General features: G+C 43.3%; 1 protein-coding gene and 1 pseudogene across 1 annotated transcript; both read left to right on the top strand.

Moving 5' to 3' along the window:
• Nucleotides 1-10,445: 10,445 nt before the first annotated feature.
• Nucleotides 10,446-11,390, top strand: LOC149866645 (olfactory receptor 10T2-like). Its single transcript, XM_090041151.1, has one exon. It carries the CDS (start codon nucleotides 10,446-10,448, stop codon nucleotides 11,388-11,390), a length of 945 nt encoding a protein of 314 aa, XP_089897277.1.
• Nucleotides 11,391-21,186: 9,796 nt separating this feature from the next.
• On the top strand, nucleotides 21,187-23,417 carry LOC149866646 (olfactory receptor 2A2-like; annotated as a pseudogene).
• The last annotated feature ends 976 nt before the right edge of the window (nucleotides 23,418-24,393 follow it).

A 24,393-nucleotide genomic window follows, 5' to 3' on the forward strand; every position in this document is an offset into this window, starting at 1 on the left:
CTGTATTCCCCTGTATTCTGATATTTTCATGACATTTTAATATGCCTTTCAAGCAATTAAATATGTGTTAAATAAATATATATATAAATGTGCATAGACTTGGACTCCAACTTAGACAACACATGGATCTATGACACTTGTAATAAGCTGCGTCACTGTTGAATGGAGCTTTTCAGCCAAAAGCGAGTTTATCAGGTACCTGACTAGCCTCTTACGCATACACCAGGGTCCAGAGGATCAATGGTTGCCTATATATAATATGTATTTAAAGGTGTGCCACTCATGCCCTTTTCTGTTATTCTTGAACAAAATCATGTGTATCAAAGTGGAAAGGTAATTTAGAATTGAGATTTTTGATCTCTATTATTACTCCTACTATGAAATCAGTTCTCTCCACTGGAAGTACAAGGAGGGGAGGTGTGGGGAACGATGGCAAGAGCGGCATAGCCCTGGTCTGGATGGGGAAGCAGGGCAGAGCAACCCAGCCCCAATCTGGATGTGCAATGGGATTGTGGGGGGTAGAGACAGGGAGCAGCCTGACCATATATGATTAGGCAGGGGCTGGACACAGCCCTGATCCTGCTGTGCAGCAGTGGCCTGGGTCGGGCTGGATTGAGCCCCACATAGACCCCACTGCTCCCTTGCTGCCAAATTTCCTGACCCAGGGGGTCCCTGCAGGCTGGATGTTATGGCTCTGTGGATTGAATTTGGCCTGTGGGCTAAGGGTTGAGCACTAACGGACTAGCTCATTCCAAAGTCTACAGCAAAGACCTGTACTGAAGGTCTGCAGCAAAGATCTGTACTGAAAACAGTGTTTGAAAATTTGCGCTGCAAGAATGCACAAAAAGAGGCAGTGTCCCAGGAGGGCTGCTTCTTGGTGAAAAAGCACTGGCGCTTTAACTGAGAGATCACTGGGAGTTGCCTATTTGAAGTTATGAATGCCCTTTTGCAGGAAGCAGAACTATATTTTGTAAATAAATGACTTGAGGAAATACCTTTGAGTATTTGCGCCACTTATTTTTCCTTCATGGAAACTCTCCACCCCTCCCCCTCCCCAATCTGCTACCACTTGACAAACAGCTACATGAATATACAGGTTGAAGGGTTTACACATGCACACCAAAGGGCCACCAGAAAACCATTGGTGAAGGGTAACTATAATTACAGTCCCTCCTCAGCTGAAAGAGCAGTTTCACTTGTGAAGGCAGCTGAAATAGACAACGTGGAACAAGGCCAATACTGACAAGCACCACTGGCTTTCTCTGACTTTCCTATGTTGTCATCACAAGCAATCCCAAGAATATTTACTTACTCCATAGTTACTAAAGTAGACCAGGGGTCAGCAGCCAAGGGCCCATGAGCCATGTCTACCCACCAAATGACTGCAACTGGCCTGCAGAGCCAGGAATCAGTGGCAATTTGGCAGCAGGGGGTGAATGCCCTTAGGTCCCCTCCACCTGCTGTGGTGCAGCTTGTTCCAGCATGTCCCTCTTGGCTTCTCTAGTCCATGCAGTCTCTTTTTCTCCAGTCTTAGCTGTTGCCACCTGAGACCTCCCTTGTAGCCCTGTCTTGCAGCTGGCGCATTTGTGGCCCTTGGCCACTTGCCAGTATTCTTGCCACCCCATTTGTTGTTGGTGGCAGTTGTTGGCAAAGGGTGGTGAGGAGTATGGGACAAGTGTGGCAATGCCCACAGTGGGGGCAGGGGGAGAATGAAAGAGTGAGAGCAGTCCTTGACACAGAATAGGGAGGCCTGGGGTGGCAACAGGTGGCTTGTAACCGTGGCAGTAGTAGACCAGGCATAAGCAGGGCTCTGCCTTCAGATGCAGCTGCCAAATTTTGGCCCACTGCTCTTTAAATTTTCCTGACCTCTGAGGTAATCCTATGCAGGAGCTCAAATGAAAACGAGGAAAAGTAGGGAGACTAGAAAGAGTCCTTTTGAGATGGGTCTGAAGAGTCTCAAGGACAGCTTTGAAACAAACACACAGACATTTACTACCTACTTTCCTGGTCATCTTAAAGGCCATTTCGTGGTCATCCATATGGCATTTTTGGTACGTATGCACAGGTAGGAATTCTACTCCTGGACATGTAAGCTTGTGTGCGGACTACTATGGGCAGCTATGTACACATGCAGTCCTTGGCATGCACAGTAGGAGCCCGTGCATATGCAAACACTCCTTTTAGAAATGTAGTGGCCTTAGATATTAAAAAAATGTAAGCAATCAATACCCATTACTGGTAGGACATGACCTCCCCACTTGTCTCCTCGATAGCTGAGTGGCTAGAGCATTTGCTAGGAAAGCCAAAGGATCTGGTTTCTAAGCCTTCCTTGCTCATCAGGGTTTGAACAGGGGACTCTCAGTTTCCCAGAAGAGTGTTCTAGCCACCACTCTACAGATGAAATGATGCTCTGACGCTTCCCAGGTAAATGATGTGGGTGGCCAAAAAATGGACATGTTTAGATGGCCAGAAAAGAAAATGTCATCCCAGGTGGGCAAGACTGCACACCTTACAAATAGAGTGGGTAAAATGATATGAAGACCAAGAAAAACAGCCAGTTGTGCAGTGCTTGACACTGGAACAGAGGTGTCTGTGCTGCATCTCTGGCATGCCGGAGTCTGCTGCTAAGGAGTATGACACCACAAACCTGTTCTGGATACACAGGCATCAGCTCCAGACATGAGGCTGTAAAGATGTCTTGGAGGCAGCTCAAGTGATCATTCTTGTGTGTGCATGAAGCTCAGATCTTTGGCCCTTTGGCAGGGGTGCCCTCAAGCTGTCCTCGCTGCCCCATTCCTGGGACAGATGCACAGAGAGTCAGTGGGGTTTATTTCCTTGGCAGACTAACTGAACTCCCAGGACAACACTGCAGACCTATCTGCTGTCTGTGGCATGCTTGACAGTAGAGGTGAGGGTGTGGTATCTCTTGGGTTTGTACCTGAGAGTGACAGCATGTTTTCAGGATCTTGCTTTTCAGCAGTGCCTGCCAGAGCTCTGGGGGTGTAATGAAGACATATCCAAAGAGTATTCAAAAGAGTCCAGGACTAGAAACAGGAGACTTGCGTCCTTTTTTACTTGGCTCTGTTACTGAATAAGCATGGACAACCTATGCTGATTTTTTTTAATGAATATACATGTACGTGTGCTCATATATGCAGACACACATGCATGTACATAAACATGCACCACACAGAGTTAAAGCTAAAGAGGGGAATGAATCCAGAATGAAATCTCTCCTGTTACTGTTGGCTCTCTAAAGGTTCACCTAATGTGTAGTTGAAATGCTGGGCAATTTTACCCAACAGAAGCCTAGCTGGGAAAGATTTCACCATCTCTCTCCCCTGAAACATCCAGCTTGTCTGAGCTTGTCTGAGGTTCTCTCAGAACTGCAAGCCAGCATTGGGACTGAGAGACTGGGTCAGGGAATGGGCACCAGGACAGTCTAGCAGTGCAGAACACTTAACAGCTAGAACACATGGTCTGCTGCTGCTTACACTGGTCCCAACTAAATTAGCATGAGAGAGCCAGCACAGAATCTTGTTTTAACTTCATTCATATACAAATGTCACTTACACAGCTGCATGACTTACTAACCACACTGCACAGGGACCAAGACTTCAAAATGCACTTACGTGTTAAAAATGGCAGATATGTGTTTGAAAGCTGCTATTTGGATCTGTAAAGTGCAACAGGATTCTGCCTTCAGCCTCCCATCCCTGAGAATCTTAGTGCTGCTTGGCTGTGCATGGTGTGACTTTTGAGGTACCTGAGAGGAGACTGTGGACCTTGCTGTTCTCTTTTATCAGTGACCAAACAATTCCTATCACATCCCATATCTGATGGATTTAGAGGCCTCTCTATGCTAACCTTCTGTAACCAGTTTATAGTCTTCATTTCATTAGTTATTCCTGAATATTTGATGAATAATTGCTGTGAACAATGCTAAGCCTGTAGCACACTTGTGGGACTCAATTAATTTCATTGAATTTGTGCCATACTGGCCACATCTACTTGAACAGCAAACTACACTATTCTTACTCTGCAGTAACCAGTGTTGCTGTGCAGTAGCATCCCCACGGTTTTTTTTTCAGCCGCTACTGTGCAGTAGCAATGAGCTAGCTACTGTGCAAGTAGCTCATTACAACTGTACAGTAGCGTTGCATCATGGTTAATTCCCACCCATGCTACTGCACAGTAGCAACAAGATAACGCCACCATGTGTGGTACATGCAATGTGCAGCACAGCAGACAGGTCTGTGGCTCTGCATACCACACATCTGGAAGTGCATATTACACACTCAACTGGAAGTGCCCATATGGCTAGAGCCCTCTCACAACACTGCCTTCACCAGGATTTCAAAACATAGTGAATTTGCTGAGAGCAGAGAAGGTGTAAAGATGTCCACCCTGAAAAGAAAGATCTGCCCAGCAATTACATCCTAGTTCAAGGCTCATAATTTATCAGGGGATACCATCTGGACAGAGCAAAAACTGGAATGTGGCTGGGTGTCTTCAGGAATGATGATCAAAATCAACAGATTCAACTGTGTCACCAAAGACCCCAATCATCTAATAGCAGCACTAAGAAAATCCAAGGCTGAACTGAAGGAAATCCTTGAAGATCAAAATAGAAACAATTTCAAACCTGTTTGCTTGACAACTGGACCCACAGGACCTTCATTTGGTGTTGAGCACCCTTGAAAATCAGATCACTTTTTTAGGTGCTCAGATATGCATGATAGAGATGAACTTGAGGGTCTTGTTTCTTAAAGTCATGCCTAGTTACTGCTTTCACAAGCACATGTTAAAAGCACATCTGCAGACTTTTACTGTTGTTTATGTTCAGAAACAAAAGTGACACAACAACAAGTATATAAAGCTACACAATGGGAAACCCTCGCTCTGCTCTTTTTCTGCTGAAAATATGAGGCATGAAAGCACTATAGATAACATCACCACCCCAGTGTGAAAAAGAAAGTCAAGATCATTTTTAGAGTTGAAATTATCATTACTCAACCCTTTTAGATGTTCCTGAATATGCTTTCTTGAGATGTGCTTTCCTGGAATGTGTTGGGTGTGCCATGCGATTAGATCCAGTTTTTATCATCAAGGCTGAACCCTGACCAAAAACAGTTAGGTCAGCTAATCTTGCAGCTATAGCTTTGCCTTTGGGGCCTAGTCAGTTCCACGAACAGTTCATTTTATCATTGTGGTTAAACTTAAGACAGGCAAGTTACGTTTGCGGGTTACAAACTTACAAGCTTTATATTAGGCAAAAATTCCAAATACCTCCAAGAAGCACATATTTATTGCTTATTAATCTTTTTGGTTCTGGCTGTCATAGATGATGTTCCACGAAATGACAAGAAACAATCCTGAGAAGGATTGTTCCTCTTATGTAATAGTCAGATCACTCCCGCTTGGTTTCAAGCTGCCCTTTCTTTTTGGTCATCCACAAAGTAAAATAAAATTTTGCCCTTAGTCTCATCATAGAATCGAAGAACTGGAAGGGACCTGCAAGATCATCAAATCCAGTCTCCTGCCATGGGCAGGAAATTATTGGGCTCAAATGAGCTTAACAAGGTACTTATCCAGCCTCATCTTGAACACTGTCAAGAATGGCAACTGTACTACTTATGCTGGAAGTGTGTTCCAGATTTTAGTAACCCTTATAGAAAAAATGTTTTTTCTTATCCTCAGCCTAAATTGTGTCCATTGGTCTTTCTCCTTTCTTGAGGTGCCTTCCAGAAGAATTGCCCCCCTAGATCTTCATGATCATCCTGAACATGCCTATAGGTGGTTATCAAGTCACCTCTCAGTCTTCTCTTACTCAGAATGAACAGGCCCAGTTCCTGGAGTCTCTCCTCATAGGTCCTATCCTCCAGGCCCCTAACCATATGGGCGGCCCTACTTTGTACCCTCTTGAGCTTATCCACATCCTTTCTGAAATATGGTACCCAGGGATGGACATAGTACTCCAGCTGTGGCCTCACCAATGCCAAATAGAGAGGAAGAAGCACCTCCCTGGATCTACTGGCGACACGTCAGCTGATGCATTCCAGAGTTTTATTTGCCCCGCTGGTGACTTCATCGCACTGTTGGCTCATGTTCATTGTCCTGTCAATTGTGAGCCCCAGGTCCCATTCAGATACTGTACCAGCCAGTAGACCACCACCCATTGTGAAGTTATGGTGAAGTTTTTTCCTGTGATGAAGAACCCTGCCCTTCTCCCTGTTAAACATCATCTGATTCTGTTCTGCCCATAAAATCAGTCTGTCAAGGTCATCCTGGATCCTTACCCTATCCTCTGAGGTGCCCGCATTTCCCCATGGCTTAGTATCATCCACAAATTTAATCACTGAGCTTTCTACCCCCTCATCCAAGTCATTAATAAATACGTTAAAGAGCACAGATCCCTGGGGGACACCGCTGGAGATGGCCCTCCAGGATGAGGCCATCCCACTGATTACAATTCTCTGGGATCATCCTCTAAGCCAGTTGTCCGCCCACCTCACTGTAGACTGGTCCAGCCCAGTACCCTCCAATTTAGTTGAATCTTGTGGGAAACAGAACCAAAGGTTTTACTGAAGTTTAAGTAAATGACATCAACCTCATGTCCCTCATCCAGATGGTTACTTACCTGGTCACAGAAGGACACCAGATTTGTCAGGCATGATCTACCCATGATAAATCTGTTCTTAAAACCTCACTGGTTACCAGCTTGTAATTGATAGCCTCTTTAACAAATTTTTTCAACAATTTTTCCCAGGACTGTAGTCAGACTGTTCAGTCTGTAGTTTTTCGGGTCATCCCTCTTCCCTTTTGTGAAGATAGGTACCACATTGGCCCTCTTCCAGTCGTGCAGGACCACTCGAGTCCCATGATTCTTCGAACAGCTTCACTGACCTGATAACAGGCCCTGCTATCAGGTCAGCCAGTTCTTTCAGGGCTCTTGGATACAAGTCATCTGGCCCAGCAGACTTGAAAATGTCCAGATATTCTAAGACATCCCTCACCTGTTTGGCACTGATTTCCTTTAGCCTGTTGTCTTCCCCATATTCCCTAGGCCTCTGGCCAGGTGAATGGCCCCTGTTTGATTTCAGGAATACTGATGTGAAGTATGTATTTAGGAGCTCTGCCTTTTCACGGGGATCAACTGTGGGCTGCCCTCTATATTCAGTAGGGGTCCCACAGTGGAGTCTGATTTTTTTCTTGCTTCCTATGTATTTATAAAAGGATTTCTTGTTGTCCTTTATTTTGGTTGCCAACTTGATCTCCATACTTGCTTTGGCTTTCTGTGTCTCATACCTGTAGACTCTGGTGATATAAGTGTACTCCTCCCTGGTTGCTGAACCATTCTTCTGCTGGTTGTGCACTTCTTTTTTCTTTTTCAGTAGTTTCCTAATATCCCCATTGAACCAAGTGGGGCTCTTAGCTCCTTTCCTGCTTTTTTACCGTGTGAGAAAGGCCTCTTCTTTAGCTTTTTCAGCTCTGTTCTCCCCTTTTCAGAGACCTAGTATACATTTGTTATTGTCCCCAGTATGCAGGTAAATTTGGTAAAAGAAAAACTCTTTTTTTTTCCTGCACAGAATAATTAAAATTAAAAAGAGACTTTCAAGGAGCTGTCAGTTCATTTTTCCCAACAGAAAACCATTTTGGAGAGAAAAGCTGAAATTTTCCCATAGCAAATGTTGAGTTTGCTGGATGGTTATTTACCTTTAGTAAATTATAGATGTTGAAGAATCCATGCATATTTACTGACCTGATATTTAAAAAATGACCTTGCCTTGTGCTTTATGAAAATCCTATTTAGTTAATGAGGCTGACATTTTCATATCTGATAACTTAAAGATCAGTGTCTAAATGTATATTTGCAGGTATTATTTCAATGGGAGTTACAGGTACTCAATTTATATAAAGTCAAACTATAGCTGCCAAACTATGCTGATAAGAAGCTAAATATAGGAACCTTTATTTGGAGTTTTTTTTATCCAAGTGCCCTCTGTGACATGGTGCTAGAATCTAGTTTAATACTTATCTGGTTCCTTGATTGAGAACTCAAGGTTTTTCTGGCACCCACACTAAATTGGTCTTAGTGTGCTGTTTTTGCTGCACTGATTATTGTTGAGGAAGATCAGTATATTTGTAGAATTCCCTTTGAGAATAATGCAAGAGGGATGGCATGCCATAAGGACCAGGCCCCACAGGATTTATTGGGATGTTTATATGCTCAATACCGTACCAAGGCTTAAACAGGGGGTTGCTATGAACTTCCAGCATTCAGAAGAATCATTCTGCACCCTACTTTAATTGCTAATATTTACTGTACAGTCAGAAATGTGCAACTGTGAATTCTCCCATCTAACTTTCCCTTTAGATACTTCTTTCTTCTTGTTCAAATACCTAAAAACATTTTAATTTTCATAGCTTAGGAACCTGAGGCGAAGGCTAGAAATGCTTGAGACGAATAACTCATTGTAGAACATCTACACAAGGTAGGTTTGCTTCTGAGCTGGGAGATACCTGCCTACAGCTGTATCAATTTCTCAGTCACTGTTCATGCTTTCATACCAAAATGTGCCTCCATGTCTGTCTATGTGTCATCTACAGGATGCAAACTCCCATAGCCTTGACCTGAAGGTCGGTCTCTGGCAGGGGTTATTAATTCCTACAAAATCCACTATCAGGATGGTCTTTGTCTTCCCTACTTCAGTTTGCAACATGGGCAATTTAGGTTGGAAATTAGGAAGACCCTTCTCACTATGAGAGGTGTTAAGCATGGAGTGGATTAGTCACCTGGAATCTCTGGGTATGATACTCATTTGCTTTCATGGAAACAGATTACCTAGAGAGGCTGTGTTCTAGAGGAGATCCTGGGGTTATTTCTAGCCCATTTTTTCTGTGATTTCTATGATATTGATTTGAAATGGCATGTCTGATTCCTGGTAGAGATTTAGAAATTAATGCCTGGCATCACTATTTCCTGTGTCTATGTCAAAGACTAAGACCCAGTGCCTTCACAGTGCTTAAAAAATGATCAAATATAATTATGAATATTTTATGTTAAACAGTATTTATTGCTATGAATCTGCTCTTTGTCTATAGTTGCTGTTCTGTGTCATGAGAGAGAAAATCAGTTCCACTATTTGTTGGACAGGATAAAACAGGAAAGCAAAATAATCTCAGGTATGTAGTTACTGGCTAAAGTTTTGACTTTTAATTAAAGAGATGTGCTACTGAGTCACTGCAGCTTGTAATTTCCTTTAACTTAGTGCTCAATTTTTGGAATTGACTTTGAGGTGTCTGTTGGAAGGGAGAGGGTTTGGATTCTCTAGCATTCCCTCCTCGGCATAATGGTTGTGTACTGAGAAAGGAAAATGCCCTTTGTTTCTTAAGGACATATCTGCTTTGGGGATACTTCTCTTTACCACACTATAAAGTGATTATGTGACCTATTGTGAAAAGAATAAGAAATTAATCTGTGCAATTTTATCAGCCCTTTCCTGAAAAAGACTCTCTTGTATGGAGCAGACAGAATCTGCCAGCTCCTTCTCCATCTTCATCAACCACCAAGATGTCCCACATCTTAGACCCCACTTTGCAAAAATGCCTAAGATGATACCAGACAGGCAGGTCGACAGACAGGTTTCAATAAGAAGAGAACACTGAGAATGTGATCTGACAGTAAACCCCGTGCATTTTTTAAACCAATCTGCAGACAGCCTGAAACAATAGCTCTGAGGAACATGCTGCATCTGTCTTGCTGGAGTATTGCCACTGAATTCTTAAGGTGACAATTTACATGCCAGCATTAACTTCTTGACAGCTAGATATTTTCATAAAGTCTTCCACTGACATGCGCAGCCCACAATGGTAAACCAGGGTCATATGAACACAGGTGTCAGAAAAACCCAGCTATCTCTTGCCCACTTTTCAGCACCTCCATCTCTCCCAACAGCTACTACAGTACAGTTGCTGTTATTCATTTTTGTATTATTGCAGTGCTCAGAAACCCCAGTCACAGACAAGAACCTCATTGTGTTTGACATTGTACAAATGGAGAACAAAAAGACAATCCCTGCTCTAAACCAATTACAATCTAGATACGAGAGGACACAACAAGTGACTGTAGCTGCAGTGAATGAGGCAGAGTAGGAGCTGGGCATGGTAGAGTAGTTAAGCAGTTGCATTCAGTGTTTTCTTTATAAACATCATTGACCTAAGAGATATTTGCTGTCACTGTGATATTTCTGTAGATAGTATGTGTGGGTGTGTGCAGTATATAGCAGCTTAGCTGTATTATGTGTGTGTGTGAGTGTGTATGTGCAGTCTATAGCAGTTGAAATATTTTCTGCATGTACCTTTGAGCTGAGTCTATGCCAACAATGTTCTCTCTCCTATCATATTGTCCGTTATTTAATTTCCAGTTCAGGCATCTTGTATCAATGAGACAAGAGAACCAATCCACTGTGACAGAATTCATCCTGATTGGATTCTCCAATTTTCCAGACCTACAGATTGTGCTCTTCATAGTGTTTTCTCTCATTTATATGTTTACCCTGGCTGGAAATATTATCATCATGGCAATCATAAGGAATGATAACAGTCTCCATATTCCAATGTACTTCTTGCTCTCTATTCTCTCTTTTTCGGAGACTTGCTATACTGTTGTTATTGTCCCTAATATGCTGGCAAACTTGCTAAAAGAAAAAAAATCCATTTCTTTTGTTGGATGTGCTACTCAGATGTGTTTCTTTCTTGGTTTTGGGTGCACAAACTGTATGTTACTTGCAGTGATGGGCTATGATCGCTATGTGTCAATATGTAAACCTTTACATTACCAGATCATCATGAACCAAAGGGTCTGTGCTCAGCTGGTGGCCTTCTCAGCTGTAACTGGTTTTCTTTTCTCAACAACAGAGACAATCTTTATATTTACTTTACCCTTTTGCAATCTGAATAAAATTAACCATTTTTTTTGTGATCTAGCACCACTCCTTAAACTGGCTTGTGCCCGAAACTACATAGGTGAAATCATCATTTTTATTATTTGTGTTTTAGTCGTGCTTTGCTCATTCCTACTGATTATGCTGTCTTACCTATCAATCCTCAACACCATCTTGAAAATCCCATCCACTGAAGGGAAGTGCAAAGCTTTCTCCACTTGTGCCTCCCACCTCATTGTTGTGGTTGTGCACTTTGGATGTGCTTCCATTATCTACCTAAGACCCAAATCCAGATATACCCTGGATGAGGACACCCTTATTTCTGTTACATACACAATTGTGACTCCCTTGTTGAACCCTGTAGTTTATAGCTTAAGGAACAAAGATGTTCAAGCTGCCCTTAAGAAAGCACTAGGGAGAAAAATGTTAATGAGGAGAATGTGAGCAGCTCCTATGTGAACTGTCATCCTTTATGGACTCTTACTCAATAATACATATTTACTAGTGATGCAAATCTTTACTCAAAGCACAGAAAGCAGTTGAGTGGGGAAGGCTGAACTCTTGTGTAAGGGGCACTTTGGCAGCACTGTTTCACATTGTGACTTAGCCAGAAGGGCCAGGCGCATTACTAAGTGGTGGTTCTCAAGATGGTGAATATCTGTAGGGGTGGTATCTACCCAGTTAGAAAGTAAATTAATAGAAAATTTACTTTTCTATTAGAATCCTGGTTTTGCAGAAGGCAATGGGATTTTGTCATCTGATGTCATTGGAATCAGGGCTGGCTTCCTCATATAAGTCCAATTATATTAATATATACCATCTTGACACTTCCAGGGAGTGTCTACACATGCAATTATGACACATGAATAAAATTCAGAGCTTATTGATCAGCAGTGTCTCACTCTTGGGCACACCATTTGAACATGTGCCCATGAGCAATTAACTCTGGAGCAATAAACTCCGCAGTTTATTGTAGCGCTGCACTGCATGTCGACACGAGTTGGAGCAGCTCCGGCTGGCAAGTACCATCCTGTGGTGAAGTAAACTAGTTTCCTACAGCCATATAGTGGCACACAAGTAGATGCCAAGATGTTTACTGCACAGCCAATTAGTCGACTGTGCACTAAATGTCTTCTGTAGATGCATCCCCAGTGACTGCTTTTACTATTATCTTGCAATTTTTCTAGGTGCTTAGACATGTAGGCTGCTTACAGATGTGAAAAAAAAGAAAACCCCAAACTTTGTATTAAATTCCATGCACTTCCATCCAGAGCCCAGAACAGGCAGGGCATTACTTGAACCGGCTCTGCAGCATCTGTATAGATTGGGCACTTTAGTGGCCCTTTTTTGGCTCATTTATCTAATAGCTGATTGAATCAGCTATTAGATAAAAGCCCCACTGAAGTGCATGATCTATAAAGGTGCTGCAGAGCTTGGTCAAAGTAATGTGCTGCTTCTTCCAGTAAAACACGTTGTTTGGTTTTGTTTTTCCACATCTGCAAGCAGCAGTAAAGTGTAAAACCCTAGACAAGATCTGATCCAAAATTTTCTCTCCTGAGATGGACTGAAAAAAATCACAGTGTTTTAGAAGTCCAAGTTAAGTCTGGCCTACTGTCGACACTTCATACTCATTCACATTGGTGCAATCCACTCAATCCAATGGATTGACTCAGTGAAAAAACGGAGATTGAGGTCTGCAGCTGCTATTTTCATAAAGCTCTGGGAGTAGCCATGTGTCAAGTGGACAGTGATCCACTCAGGCTGAATTGCCACTGACAAATCTTCAGGTGGCTATTAGCGCCAATGTGACTTTTTGTTTTTGAATTTCAGGAAAATATTTTTATCAATTTAAAAATTACCAAACGTGGTGAACATTTTACCATGTAAGATATGTAAATTAAGAAAAAAATATGTTCTTTAGTGCTAAAAAAATTACATTCTATTTAATAAACTATACTGATCTATGTACGTTATATTTTCTTTTATCAAATTGTAATTGAAGAGTATGATTGCTTATCCTTCTGATGGAACAGTCCTCTGTATTGAAAGAAAATGAAATTCTTGGACCAGAACATTCAAATATTGACTACTGTGTGTGCCGCTTCATCGTATGTGGAAGATCAATAAGTGTTCTGGCACTGACCTCAAAAGAATTGGTCCCTGGGTTAACAGAATTGGTCCCTTGATTTGATTCCTGTTTCCTGATATATGCCAGAATGAAAGATGAAAGAGATGGATTGTTTTGTGATATCAAGGCTCATATCTGGATCCCTGGAGGGAGGGATGGGTCACTGCCCACTCGGATGTTTCCATAGGTCTATGCTGCACAGAGTGTGGGCAGAGCTTCAGTAATGATGTTGATATTCTCCTATGCCTTTCTCCATTCTGTGTAATCCTGATATAGTCCCTCATTGACCCACTTCTGCTGCTCCCTGCTACTCAGATGGTAGGGAGAACTGCCCTACTGGGCACAATGGCAGAGAGCAGAGGAGGTGGATGAGGCTGTGCAACTTCCTCTGCCTGCTTCACACCTGCAGAGCAGGAATCCTCCCAGGGAGCTGCCAGCTGCTGTATGCTCATTGCCCGTACAACCAGCGACATGTGCATTTTAAATATGGCTCTCACATGCTTTACCTTATGGCACTCAGTTCCAAGAAGAGTTGTATCAGCTGCAGTGTTCTCTGTGACTCTGTGATTGTTACTCAGTCCTAAAAGGCCTTCACACAAATCTAGAAAACCTTAAGCAGATGGGCAGTCCTATTGAAATCAATCCTTGGGAAAGAGCTAAACTCATACAATCTAACTCAGCCAGCTCTGGGATAGGCTGAATGACTAAGTATTAGCCTGAACAGCCCTCTGTACATCCAGGAGACGAGAAGGCTGAACATTTTCAGCAATCAGACATTACAACAGTATGTTTCTAAAGGGATTCATTTACCGTTATCTACATTTCACAATATTTATACAGGGGAAACCCCCCCCAGTACAACAAATGGGAATGGCATCCAGGCTCCCTTTAACAGTTCAAGTCAGGCAGCTTGAAGGATGACCCAGAATCTTCACATGTTGATCCAGAAACTGCCTAGAGTCTCTAGACAGCTGGCCAGCTGCAACTACCCTCCCCCTATATATCTGCAGGGAGACAGTAGCGATGTGTAGGGAGTGCACGGGGGTGCACATGTACCCCATGACAGTACTGGTGCACCCCCTGACAGCAGCTTTCCTTGCTCAGGTGGCGGGCAGAGAGGGCTGGTGAGAGCACTGGTGCCCACCCTGTGAGTGCCAGCTGGGAAGTGGGGGGTGCCAGGAGAAGCAATCCCTGCAGTCCGCTTGCAGTCAATTATGCCCACCGGTGGGGGAGGGGGTGTTCCCCCATAGCTGATAGCACCTGGTTGCTGATTGGCCGCTGGGGGGGCAGGGCAGGGCAGGGCAGGGCTCAGATTGTCTACATCAACTAGGAGGAAGTTTTATCAAGAAGAGAGGAAGGGAAGAAAGGACAGGTGATTTAGAAACCCTGCATGCTGATCAGGCAACTCTTTAAAAGCAAACACATCTTTTCTAACATAAGGGGTCCAAATATAGCTTGGCTTTACAGGTATCTCTAATTGAAGCTTAAGTATAGGTAGAAGAAATTGGTGCCTGGCTCTGGAGGGTAATTCAAAGAAATACTGAAAGTCTAATGCATCCCAGATACACACAAAGAAGAGCTGGGCTTCTTTGAAGGGGAAGTCAAAAAATTCAGATACAGAGCAGAAAGCCTTCTAAAGTCTGTCAGTAGGAAATGTGAAGCACTAAATGTGTTTGTGCCCTCATTGCTTTCTGGAATTGAGGTACTTGACTAGGGGCTGCACATTAGGGCTGCTTTCTGTTTCCCTTTATTTTCTGCACTTTTCTATAATGCAAGATGCTATTTCCTTTGGTGAAGAAATACATCTGCTCTGTGCATCCATCTGCTAGAGGAAAATGGAGGAGGAGGGTCCTTCCAGCATTTTAGGCCAAGAGCTGTGGGACTTCTGGGAACAGGAGACCATGGTTTCAGGAGCCCCCCACTCACTGCATGTCTTCGTTTGCAGCACAGTGCTCAAACTATCAAGCTATCAAGCTGCAGGCTAAGCATTGCATAGCCTACCAAGACACCTGACTTTCCCTTGCAGCTAATGCACTGAGCAATAAAGATATGAAGGTATATGGGGCCATGAAGAAAAGAGCAAAGCAGAGGGCACATGACTCAATAAGATGAACGCTTCCCTAGAATAGAGGGAGTTCTGGTGCTAGCCTGACCCCCTGCTCCCAACAGGATAGAAACTTCCCTGTACTGTTTACTTATTTCGGTCAATGAATAGCAAATGCAAGGTGCAGTGGCCCAGCTTTACAAAGATGATCAGCGAGGGGCCTTGGTTATGCTTAGGTGTAGGGAGGGGACAGAACCTGGGTCTCCTGTTTCTTGAACAAGCTCTGGATTCCTGGCCTAAAAGGGTGGTGCATCACTGTCTTTTTCCCTTACTGATGATTTTTGCCCAAGTAACATGTTGGGAACTGACCTGGACCTTACACTTGTACCTGGGCAATCCTGTTTACCCCACTCCAGCTGCCTAGCCAGAGTGCAGTCCAACTGCACAGGCTCAGTAGGGCTGGGTAGCAATGCCAAATCCCAAACTGGAAATGCCAAAACTGCAGTTACACGGTTACCTAAATGCCATTTGAGACTATAGAGGGACATAGGATGCATTATTCACTTCTTCATACTAGTTTAAACCTATTTACCTCACGGCACTTCCTGGGTGATTGGTCTCTAATTGAGGCTGCTTGGCCTTGAAGGGATGCTCTGGAGGCCATCTTTAAACTCTGGTGCATGACTTCAGTGACACAACAACAAGTGAGTTAGGGACACCAAGTATGCTGAATCAGCCTATTTTCCTTTCTCCCATGTAGTGTGGAAAACGACCTTATTCTTCCACCTGATAGGCTGGCTTCTAGGGAGATCGCATAGAGCTTCCAGACTCAGTTATTTTCACTTATTAGCTTGCAGGGATTGCCACTGAAGGCCGAAATTTCATTTATCCAGTGGGCAACCAGAGCACAGCTCTTTAAGTCACTGTGAGATGCCAGATTAAGTATTGGAATAATTTTATCAACAGGCCCTGTTATAGGAATACAGAGACATATAAATATACCTAGAGGGCAATAATGTCCCTATAATATGGCCACTTACATGCTGATGGGTTGGTAATAGATTTGCTCCTATACAATTGTCAGGAAATTCAGAGTAGGCTATAAGCTGTGCTTTAGTCATTCACTAGATGGACCAGAATTTTGCCATGACTGAAATAAGAAATTCCAGGGGATATTGATATAATTGCATAAATCAGGACAACATGGCATATGTAACTTGGAACCAAGATCTTGGGGCACTTCCTGATATTTAGCAAACTTTTCAAAAACTGGCCCGTGTGAAAATACAAGCACTATACCATACAGAAATTAGAGCCTGAGAGCTACATACTGGCATTGCAGTTTCAATGCATCACGGTCCTTCTTCAGAGATAGAACTCCCTTTTCACCAACACACTAGTGTCTCAGTAGGAGTTTACTGCTTCCTGAATTGCTTGCCCTTGTGTGTCCATTTTGAGATTATCTAGAGACTAATTATTGGCAGGTAGGAACAGTATAAAACTTTTTCCTTTGTCTAAAATATGCAAACAACTGCATGTTTTTCAACCATGGGGATCTGTAAATGGGGGGGGCATAAATCACTATGCACATTATGTCTCAATTTAAGATCTGTAAACACAATGAATTCAGGGGAAGTCTTTGAAGGACTTTGAAATCAACGTCCAAGAAAAATTTATGAGAGATCCTGATAAATTAAAAGTAAGGAGGAATAATAGATAGGGATTCAGCAGGGCCTAAATGATTCATAAATCATAATGGAAAAATATTGTGAACATTTATTAGGCAAGAGAAAATGAGAAAGCTGTATTACCAAGGCCAAATGAAGACATTGTACCACAAATTAGGTATGAGCTTGTACAGTTCTGTTACAGCAAAGCATTTCTGAGTGCTTGATTTGAAATTTCCACAGATTCTTTTTAACTTGGTATTTTAAATGTACTTTTTACATAATTGGCACTGGACACCTTAGTAATGTCACTTTAACTCCTCTTCATCTGTGTACATAGTAATGACATCCCACGCTACTTCTGACAATGAAGTTGAACCTTTTTTACTGAGTAATTCACATATTAAGTATTATAAGCAAGGTCTTTTTCAACTCTTATATCACACACAAGACTGATAGCAAAAAAACCCTTATCTTAAGAGAGATTTGGAATGATCTCATAGTGAAGTTAAGGATCAGATACTGTAATTGTGTCCTAACCTGGAATGCCTATCTTTTATCATTGCAATGCTCAATTTGCGTTGACAGAAAAGAAATCACTATATGTTTGCAGTCTCAGTTTGCGAGCTGAAAAAAAAGTGAAATCATCACGGGAACCCTTTGAGGGTCTTTGAATCAGAGTCCTATAGGAATATCTGAGAGATCTAGTTAAATGAGAAAAGTGTGGGGGAAACAGTACAATACAATTCAAGTTGGGCAAAATGACACCTATAAAGCATCAAGGAAAAATGTTGTGAATGTTTATTAGGCAACAGGAAGGCTGTAATACTGAGATCAAAAGATAGTACTGGAGAACCAATTAGTTTGTATAACTCTGCTACAGAAAACACTTTTGAGCAGTGACATTGAGATCCCCATACTTTTGTTCTAACATGGTGTTTTGTTTGTACTTTTCATACAGACAACCCAGCAAAACCATCACTTCAAATGCTGTTCATTTAACCCTCATCCATTCTCATGAAACCATAACTGTTGTTGGTCTCATGTGGTAACTTGTTACCCCACCCACATGAACAAAATGGAACCAGTGATAAATGTACCAAAAACTGTTTATTAAACGTACAGATTGTTTGAAAGAGTATTTATGATGATTTGAACCCAAAATATTATTTAACTAGAACTATGAACAAAATTTAAACTCTTTTTTAGAGTTTCAGAACGGGAATGAACAATTTGCTAAGTCTGAAGTTCACTCTCTTTTCAACCTAATAATTACTTCCAAAAACATTTCCTAACTATTTTAACGAAATATTGTATTCCTCACAAAGCAGCAGTGATATACAGTGGTGTACACAAGCAAATCGCTTACCATCTTCACATTGTTTCCAGGTTTTATGGTCATCTGTCCTTGGACAAAAAGCACAACATCCACTCATGCTTGTGGAAGGCTCTACTGGGGTACATTGTGGCATTTTGTAATTTAGGGCAGTCATAGCAGACATGATGGACTTAGACAGATTACGTGTATCCATTATTCTTCATTTTATTTGTCCGTCGATCAACTGTTCTCCAAGCTACTGCAAAAAAAACGGTGCCATCTTCTTAAAAGTGATCTTGGCTTCCAGTTTGCTTTGTGGCCTATCCAGATGATGAGACTGGCAATGGCAGCCACATCCAGCATATTAAAAAATAGTGTCATTGGCCACCTGTTGATTTTCTGTCTGCTGGTGGTCATACAGACTAAGTAGTCAAGTTTATCGACCTGACCCTTGTTGTTATTGTAGTTTTGGCTGATGTCCATCTTTCTTTGCTCTCCATCCACTGACAGGCCATGGTGCATGCTTGACAGCAACAGCACAACTTTGGACTTCTTTGGAACATAGGAAACTAGGGTGAGTTCCCCATCAAAAGCAAAAGTAAAGTGGAGGATAGCCATCCATTAGTTACCGTGGATACCTGAAGTGGACATGAATGAGGTGTAAATGAATGCTGACCTTTCGGATGCATCCACCCAAAGTGGCCAAACAGGTCTAGTCCTGTCATTTATATAGAGATTGCATTGGGGTAACAAGTTACCCCAATGTATTAACCTGGGCTTTCATATGGAAAAAACACATTCATGCCTGGTGTAACATGTTACCTTGGGCAGCTTTTCATCCACAGAGAGCAAAACATTTATGTAAACTGGAAATTCTTTGGGGATATTGCACACTATGATGCCAATGACAATGTCCTAAAAAGAAATTTTTTTTTAGAATTAATTAACTTTAAAATACTGCACAAAATATGTGTCTGGGGTAGGAAATTACCCCATGGGAATGTATGAAGGTTGCCTTCTGTCTGCAGGCCCTTCAATAGCTCCTGTACAGTGAGGTGTGCCTACCTTGGCAAAAACTGGCATACCGGATTCTGCAGAGGTTGCGGGCCCTCGGCTTTGACCGGTAGCTCTTCCTGTTGGACCTCACGCTTTTAAATTGGGCGGTGCTTCCGGCTTTCTACCATGGCATGGTACAAGTCTGGCAAACCACTTTCTGCCTCCAGCCCCAGGCCCATCACCTCCAGTTCCCACAGTTCCTGAGGGAACCCCTGGTGCACAACCCAGCTCTGAGGCACCCCATGCCAAGCCTGGCCTCTGCCAGTCTCACAGCCATTCTCATCCAGGCATGTGTCCTCCACCTGAGCCATTTCCTTGAATCTGCTTGGTTGGCCTGGCTCTTGCCTGAGGCCTTGACCACCTGGCTGGGCACACACTCTGTCTGCAGCATGGGCCATTTCCTGTGTGACATCCAGGCTGCCCTCCCATTGGAGGCAGCAACCACCCTGGACGACCGTCTCTGGGTGGGTCAGGTCCCCTGTACTGCATATGTCCCGAGTCAGGTTTTTCCTGCATTACCAGTCACCCAGGTTGTGTCCAGTGAGCTGGCTGGTGGCCCTGGCACCCTGATGATGCTCCCTGTGCCTCCTGACAGTGACACAAGTTGTCCCTTTGCTTTTCTGTCATGTAGAAACATATATGTTTGGGTGGTTCATGCCCGCCATGTCCAAGTGCTGGCAGGCTGCCCTGATATACCATGGCAATGGTGCTTGGGGCTGCCAGATTCCCCACCAGCCCATCCGGCATGGTGCATATTGTATAAGCCATCAACCACCAAGAAGACTGATGACCTGCACTGGCGGTTGCTGCATGGCATCCTAGCCACTGGCACATTTGCGTCCCACTTTGACCCAGACGCCTTGATGGCCTGTCCCTTCTGCATGGGGGGGGTGTTGAGGAGACCCTCTTTCATGCCTTCCTTGACTGTCCCCGCTTGCAGCCACTCTTTGTCACCCTCAAGCCAATGCTGCGAGTGCTGGGCAGAAGCTTCTCAGAGACCACCTATGTGTGCTCCTACCCATACTGGGCGGCTGAGAAGGGCCCCATCTGCCTGGCCAAATTTTTACTGGGTCAGGCCAAGATGGCCGTCCTCAAGAGCTGCTGAAACTGGCTTGCTGGGACCGGCTCAGATGATGCCCTGAGGCTTTTCCTCCTCCTGGTGCAGGCATGCCTCTCGCTGGAGTTTGAGTACGCTGTGCTGTGGCACGTGGTGCCTGCCTTTGAGACATGCTGGGCCCTTGAGGGAGCACTGTGCCATGTGGAGGACGGCCGTCTCAAATACGCGCTCTGATGTCATGACTGGCGACTGGGCTGGCTCAGTGTCAGACTACCACTTCCAGCTCATGCCGCATCCTGGGCCCTCAACCAGGCTGCCTTTTTGCTTTCTTTTTGTGTGGGAAGTTGAAGGTTTTGTCACATGTATGATTGGATAGAGCAGGGTATGAATTGTTTATATATAGTTATGACCATGTGGCTGGCACTCTGACCACACAACTAGCATGTAGGACACGATGTGGAATGTAGCGAAGATGTCTGTCATGGAGTGATGTGATGAATGCAATGACATGGTGTTCTTGGTTTGATAGTAATTTGTTTGTTGTTTGCTTTGTAAAAGGCCAACTTTTCTGTATCCCTGAACCCCTGAATAAAGTAGTTAAAAAATCAGTCCTTCCTTTTTTGAGAAAAAGAAAATGCAGAAGCCCATTGTTGTAGGTGACAACTAAAAGACATTACAGGAAATCCAGCCAAACCCAGTTCTGTTTAGAAACAGCAGAAAGGGAACAGAAATAACGTTTGTCACGTTTCTGTTCCTCAAGTCCTGCCAACACCCAGATGGATTTCTGTTGTGTATAAAAATAGCTATAAGGCTCCTTTTTGTCACAGCAGTTAGCAGTGGCCATGAAGGTATCCAGCCATGCTCTAATGTATCTCAAGTACCTTGGTAGCTGTCCAAGTTTGCTTTCTATCTGTTTCTGCTACTGCAGCAGCAAGAAGGGCTGGGAGCAAGGCTGAAGATCTAGCCCAGAATGGCTCAGATGTTAGGTACCTTCTCCCTAGAGCAATGCTGCCCCATTAATACATAAACAGGTATTTAATTCTTATTTCCTCAGAAAACAGACGTTTCACTGTCACATTTCAGAGGCAAGTTCATTATTAAAGTTGGAAGATGCCATTTTATTTTGATTGCCTAAATCCAGGGGCTGTGAACCATCAGGGATGAAGACTGGACATTGCCAGCGATTATATTGTACTTGTTTCCGTAAAGGTTTCAAATAATCTTTTGGGTGATGCACATTGGCAGCTTTCTATTCTGATTCCAACAGAAAAGGTGATGTCAACAACTTCCTTAGCAGTTGGATCCTTGGTCTGTACAGGAATAGTAAAAAGGCGACTGTCTAGCTGGGGTAACTCTAGAGCAGTGTTTCTAAATTGCAGTGCCGCAGTACTCTGGGGTGCCCAAAGACCTCTCAGGGTCACACTTCTGGAAACAAAGGCCTGCAGGAGAGATCCACCTGTCCTGTCCACCTCTGTTTCTGGGAAACACTGTTGAGGGTTTGACTGGGAAGGGTGGCAGCACAACCCAGCTCTCCTGTCTCCTTTAGGTTTATCAGAGAGCCCTAAAGCAAGAGGACATTATACATGCCACAGCTCTTGCCAGTCTGGCTGTGCCCAAGATATGCATGGTAGTTTGACCTGGCAGCAGTAGCATCTGGGTAAGAACCACTCAGGTAAAATGAGCACAACAGTAGTTCTCAACTGAGGATGCCACCTCACTCTAGAAAGTTGTGAAGGGGTGCCATGACTCTGAAAAGGTTGGAAACCCTTATCTAGGGTTTCCCAAATATTTCCCAAATAATATGAGACAGCGTAGTTTTAACATACAGGAAAACACTCCTGATAAGCTTCAGAATTGAACTGGTGTTGCTGTTCTTTCAATGATCAAATAAAGGAAATTGTGTTAGCAGTAACGACACTGTAAAATACAGTATTTTCTTCTTGCTGCCTAAGTATAATCAAACACTGCCAACATAAAGAAAAGTTTCAAATTATGTCCACTAGCACTGAATTATAACTGACCAGCATAAATAAGAAAATTCAATACCTGACATTTCACAACAGTTCATCTTATAGATGAAATAATAGATTTATTTACATTTGAAATAAAGAACTATGTCCCTGACTGCTTTCTATAATTTGGCATGTAATAAGAAAGGTTATTGGAGGTAAAGTGAGGTGCTATGGATCTATTTTCAGGTGTTCTAAAATAAATGTCTATCTAATTTCTCAACTTTGAAATTACATCACTGTGACTCTGTTGCCTGGATATTTTAAAGAGAAAGCAGGACCCAATGGAAAATCAAACTTTCAGAATTCTTCCTTCTAGGATTTTCCACTTACCCAAAAGTACAAATATTCCTGTTTCCTTTGTTTCTTACTATCTACACAAGCTCCCTGCTGGAAAAATACTCTTCTATTGCTAATAATCTGCTGGGATTCCCAACTCCACAATCCCATGTATTTTTTCCTCTGCCATCTCTCTATTGCGGATATCTGCTATGCCTCCAGCAATGTGCCTCACATGCTGAACATCTTCCTAGTCCTAAAGAAAACCATATCTTTCTTCATCTGGCTGTGGGGCACAGATGTTTCTTTACATGGGACTGGGTCACACAGAGTGCGTGTTGCTGGCAGTGATGTCTTATGCTTGTTATGTGGAAATATGTCACCCCTTGTGCTACAGTGACATCATAAACTGGGAGTGTGCATTATTCTGGTGGTAGCCTTACAGGTTTGTGGCTTCCTCCTGGCTGAAGTACTCGCCATTCTTATTTGGCAACTTCCCTTCTGTGGCTCCAGGGAAGTGGACCACATTTTATGTGAAATCCTAGCTGTGTTAAAACTGGCCTCCACTGACACCTCCACCACCAAAAATGTGATCTTTGCGGCCTGTATGCCCCTTCTCCCTAATTCTAATTTCCTATCTGCACATTCTGGCAGCCATCCTGTGTATCCACTCTGATGAAGGCCAGCTCAAAACCCTCTCCATGTGCAGCTCCCACCTCGCTGTCATGGGGCTTTTCTATGGAACAGCTATGTTCATATACATGGGACCGAGGACCAGCCAGTCAGCCCTTCAGAGAAAATCATCTCCCTTTTCTATAGTCTCATGAACCCAACATTGAATCCCTTGATATACAGCCTCAGGAAGAAGCAGGTGAAGGGAGCCCTGGTGAATGTGAAAAGAAGGCTTGGATAAAAGAAGAGATTCTCTTGAGAACAGAAGTGATGTTTAACAAGGGCTTTTGATGTACTGAACATTCACACAACTAAGTAACTATCTCAGCATAGTTTTCAGTAAGGATAATGATGTTTACTGTGTAGCAGGAACTGACCTAATGTAGCTGATGTTAACATAGAGTGTAATAGTAGTAAAATGTAACCATCTTAGTTTTGTCCTGTAAGTAACTTAAACCCCCCATTTGCTATTCTTTTGCTTGACAAAAGTAAATGAACTCTGTATCCCCTTTTTTGAATGAGTGTATGTGACAGGGTGAATGGTGAGAGAATGGCATAGAGATGGGAGAAGATTTAACTGTTTATGTAAGCAACAAGGTGCCAGATGTAAGTTACCAGTCGGTAAACTAATTAATGAAAGGCTGAAGTGTCCCTTTGAGGCCAAGGGCATAAAGCAGATAATGAGGAGGGAAGCACACATCATGCCAGCTGGGCATCAAGGACACTTCAAAGCTGAGATACCAACTTTTACAACCAAACTGACCATGGGCTGAGATAAGTGTGGCGAAATGCCGGGCTAGCGGCTCCGGCACCGCTTAGGGGAGCCGCGGGCTTTGCGGAGTTGTGCGAGCGTGCGGCTTGTGGGGCGGAATTGAGGTAGCTTTTAGCCGCCCTCGAGGTTCGCCGAGTTGGCACAAGTAGACGACTTAGAGTAAGTAGTTAGTGTCTCTTAATCTATAGGGTGTCCGTTGGTTCACGAGGTTCCAGAGCCAGCCCTTGCGTTCCAACAGTGGAGCTAGTCCAAAGCTAGGTGCAGCTGCCAACTCCTTAAGTGCCAGAACTGGTCAACGGCTCATTGAGATGAAATGTTAGTAATAAAAGTTATTACGGAGTAGATATAGAGTAAAATAAAAAGATTTATTCACTCACCTGGCCTCACCCTCTTACGAGTAAGAGGGGAGGCCGGTTGGAACGAAGTTGCAGTAAATACAAGTATA

Source organism: Crocodylus siamensis, chromosome 4 (genome assembly GCF_052110815.1).
Source record: "Crocodylus siamensis isolate JL-2025a chromosome 4, ASM5211081v1, whole genome shotgun sequence".
In the NCBI taxonomy this organism is placed as follows: domain Eukaryota; kingdom Metazoa; phylum Chordata; order Crocodylia; family Crocodylidae; genus Crocodylus; species Crocodylus siamensis.

What these genes read in the sequence shown, in the direction of transcription:
- LOC149866645 (XM_090041151.1), top strand. Translation starts at nt 10,446, where the DNA reads ATGAGACAAGAGAACCAATCCACTGTGACAGAATTCATCCTGATTGGA.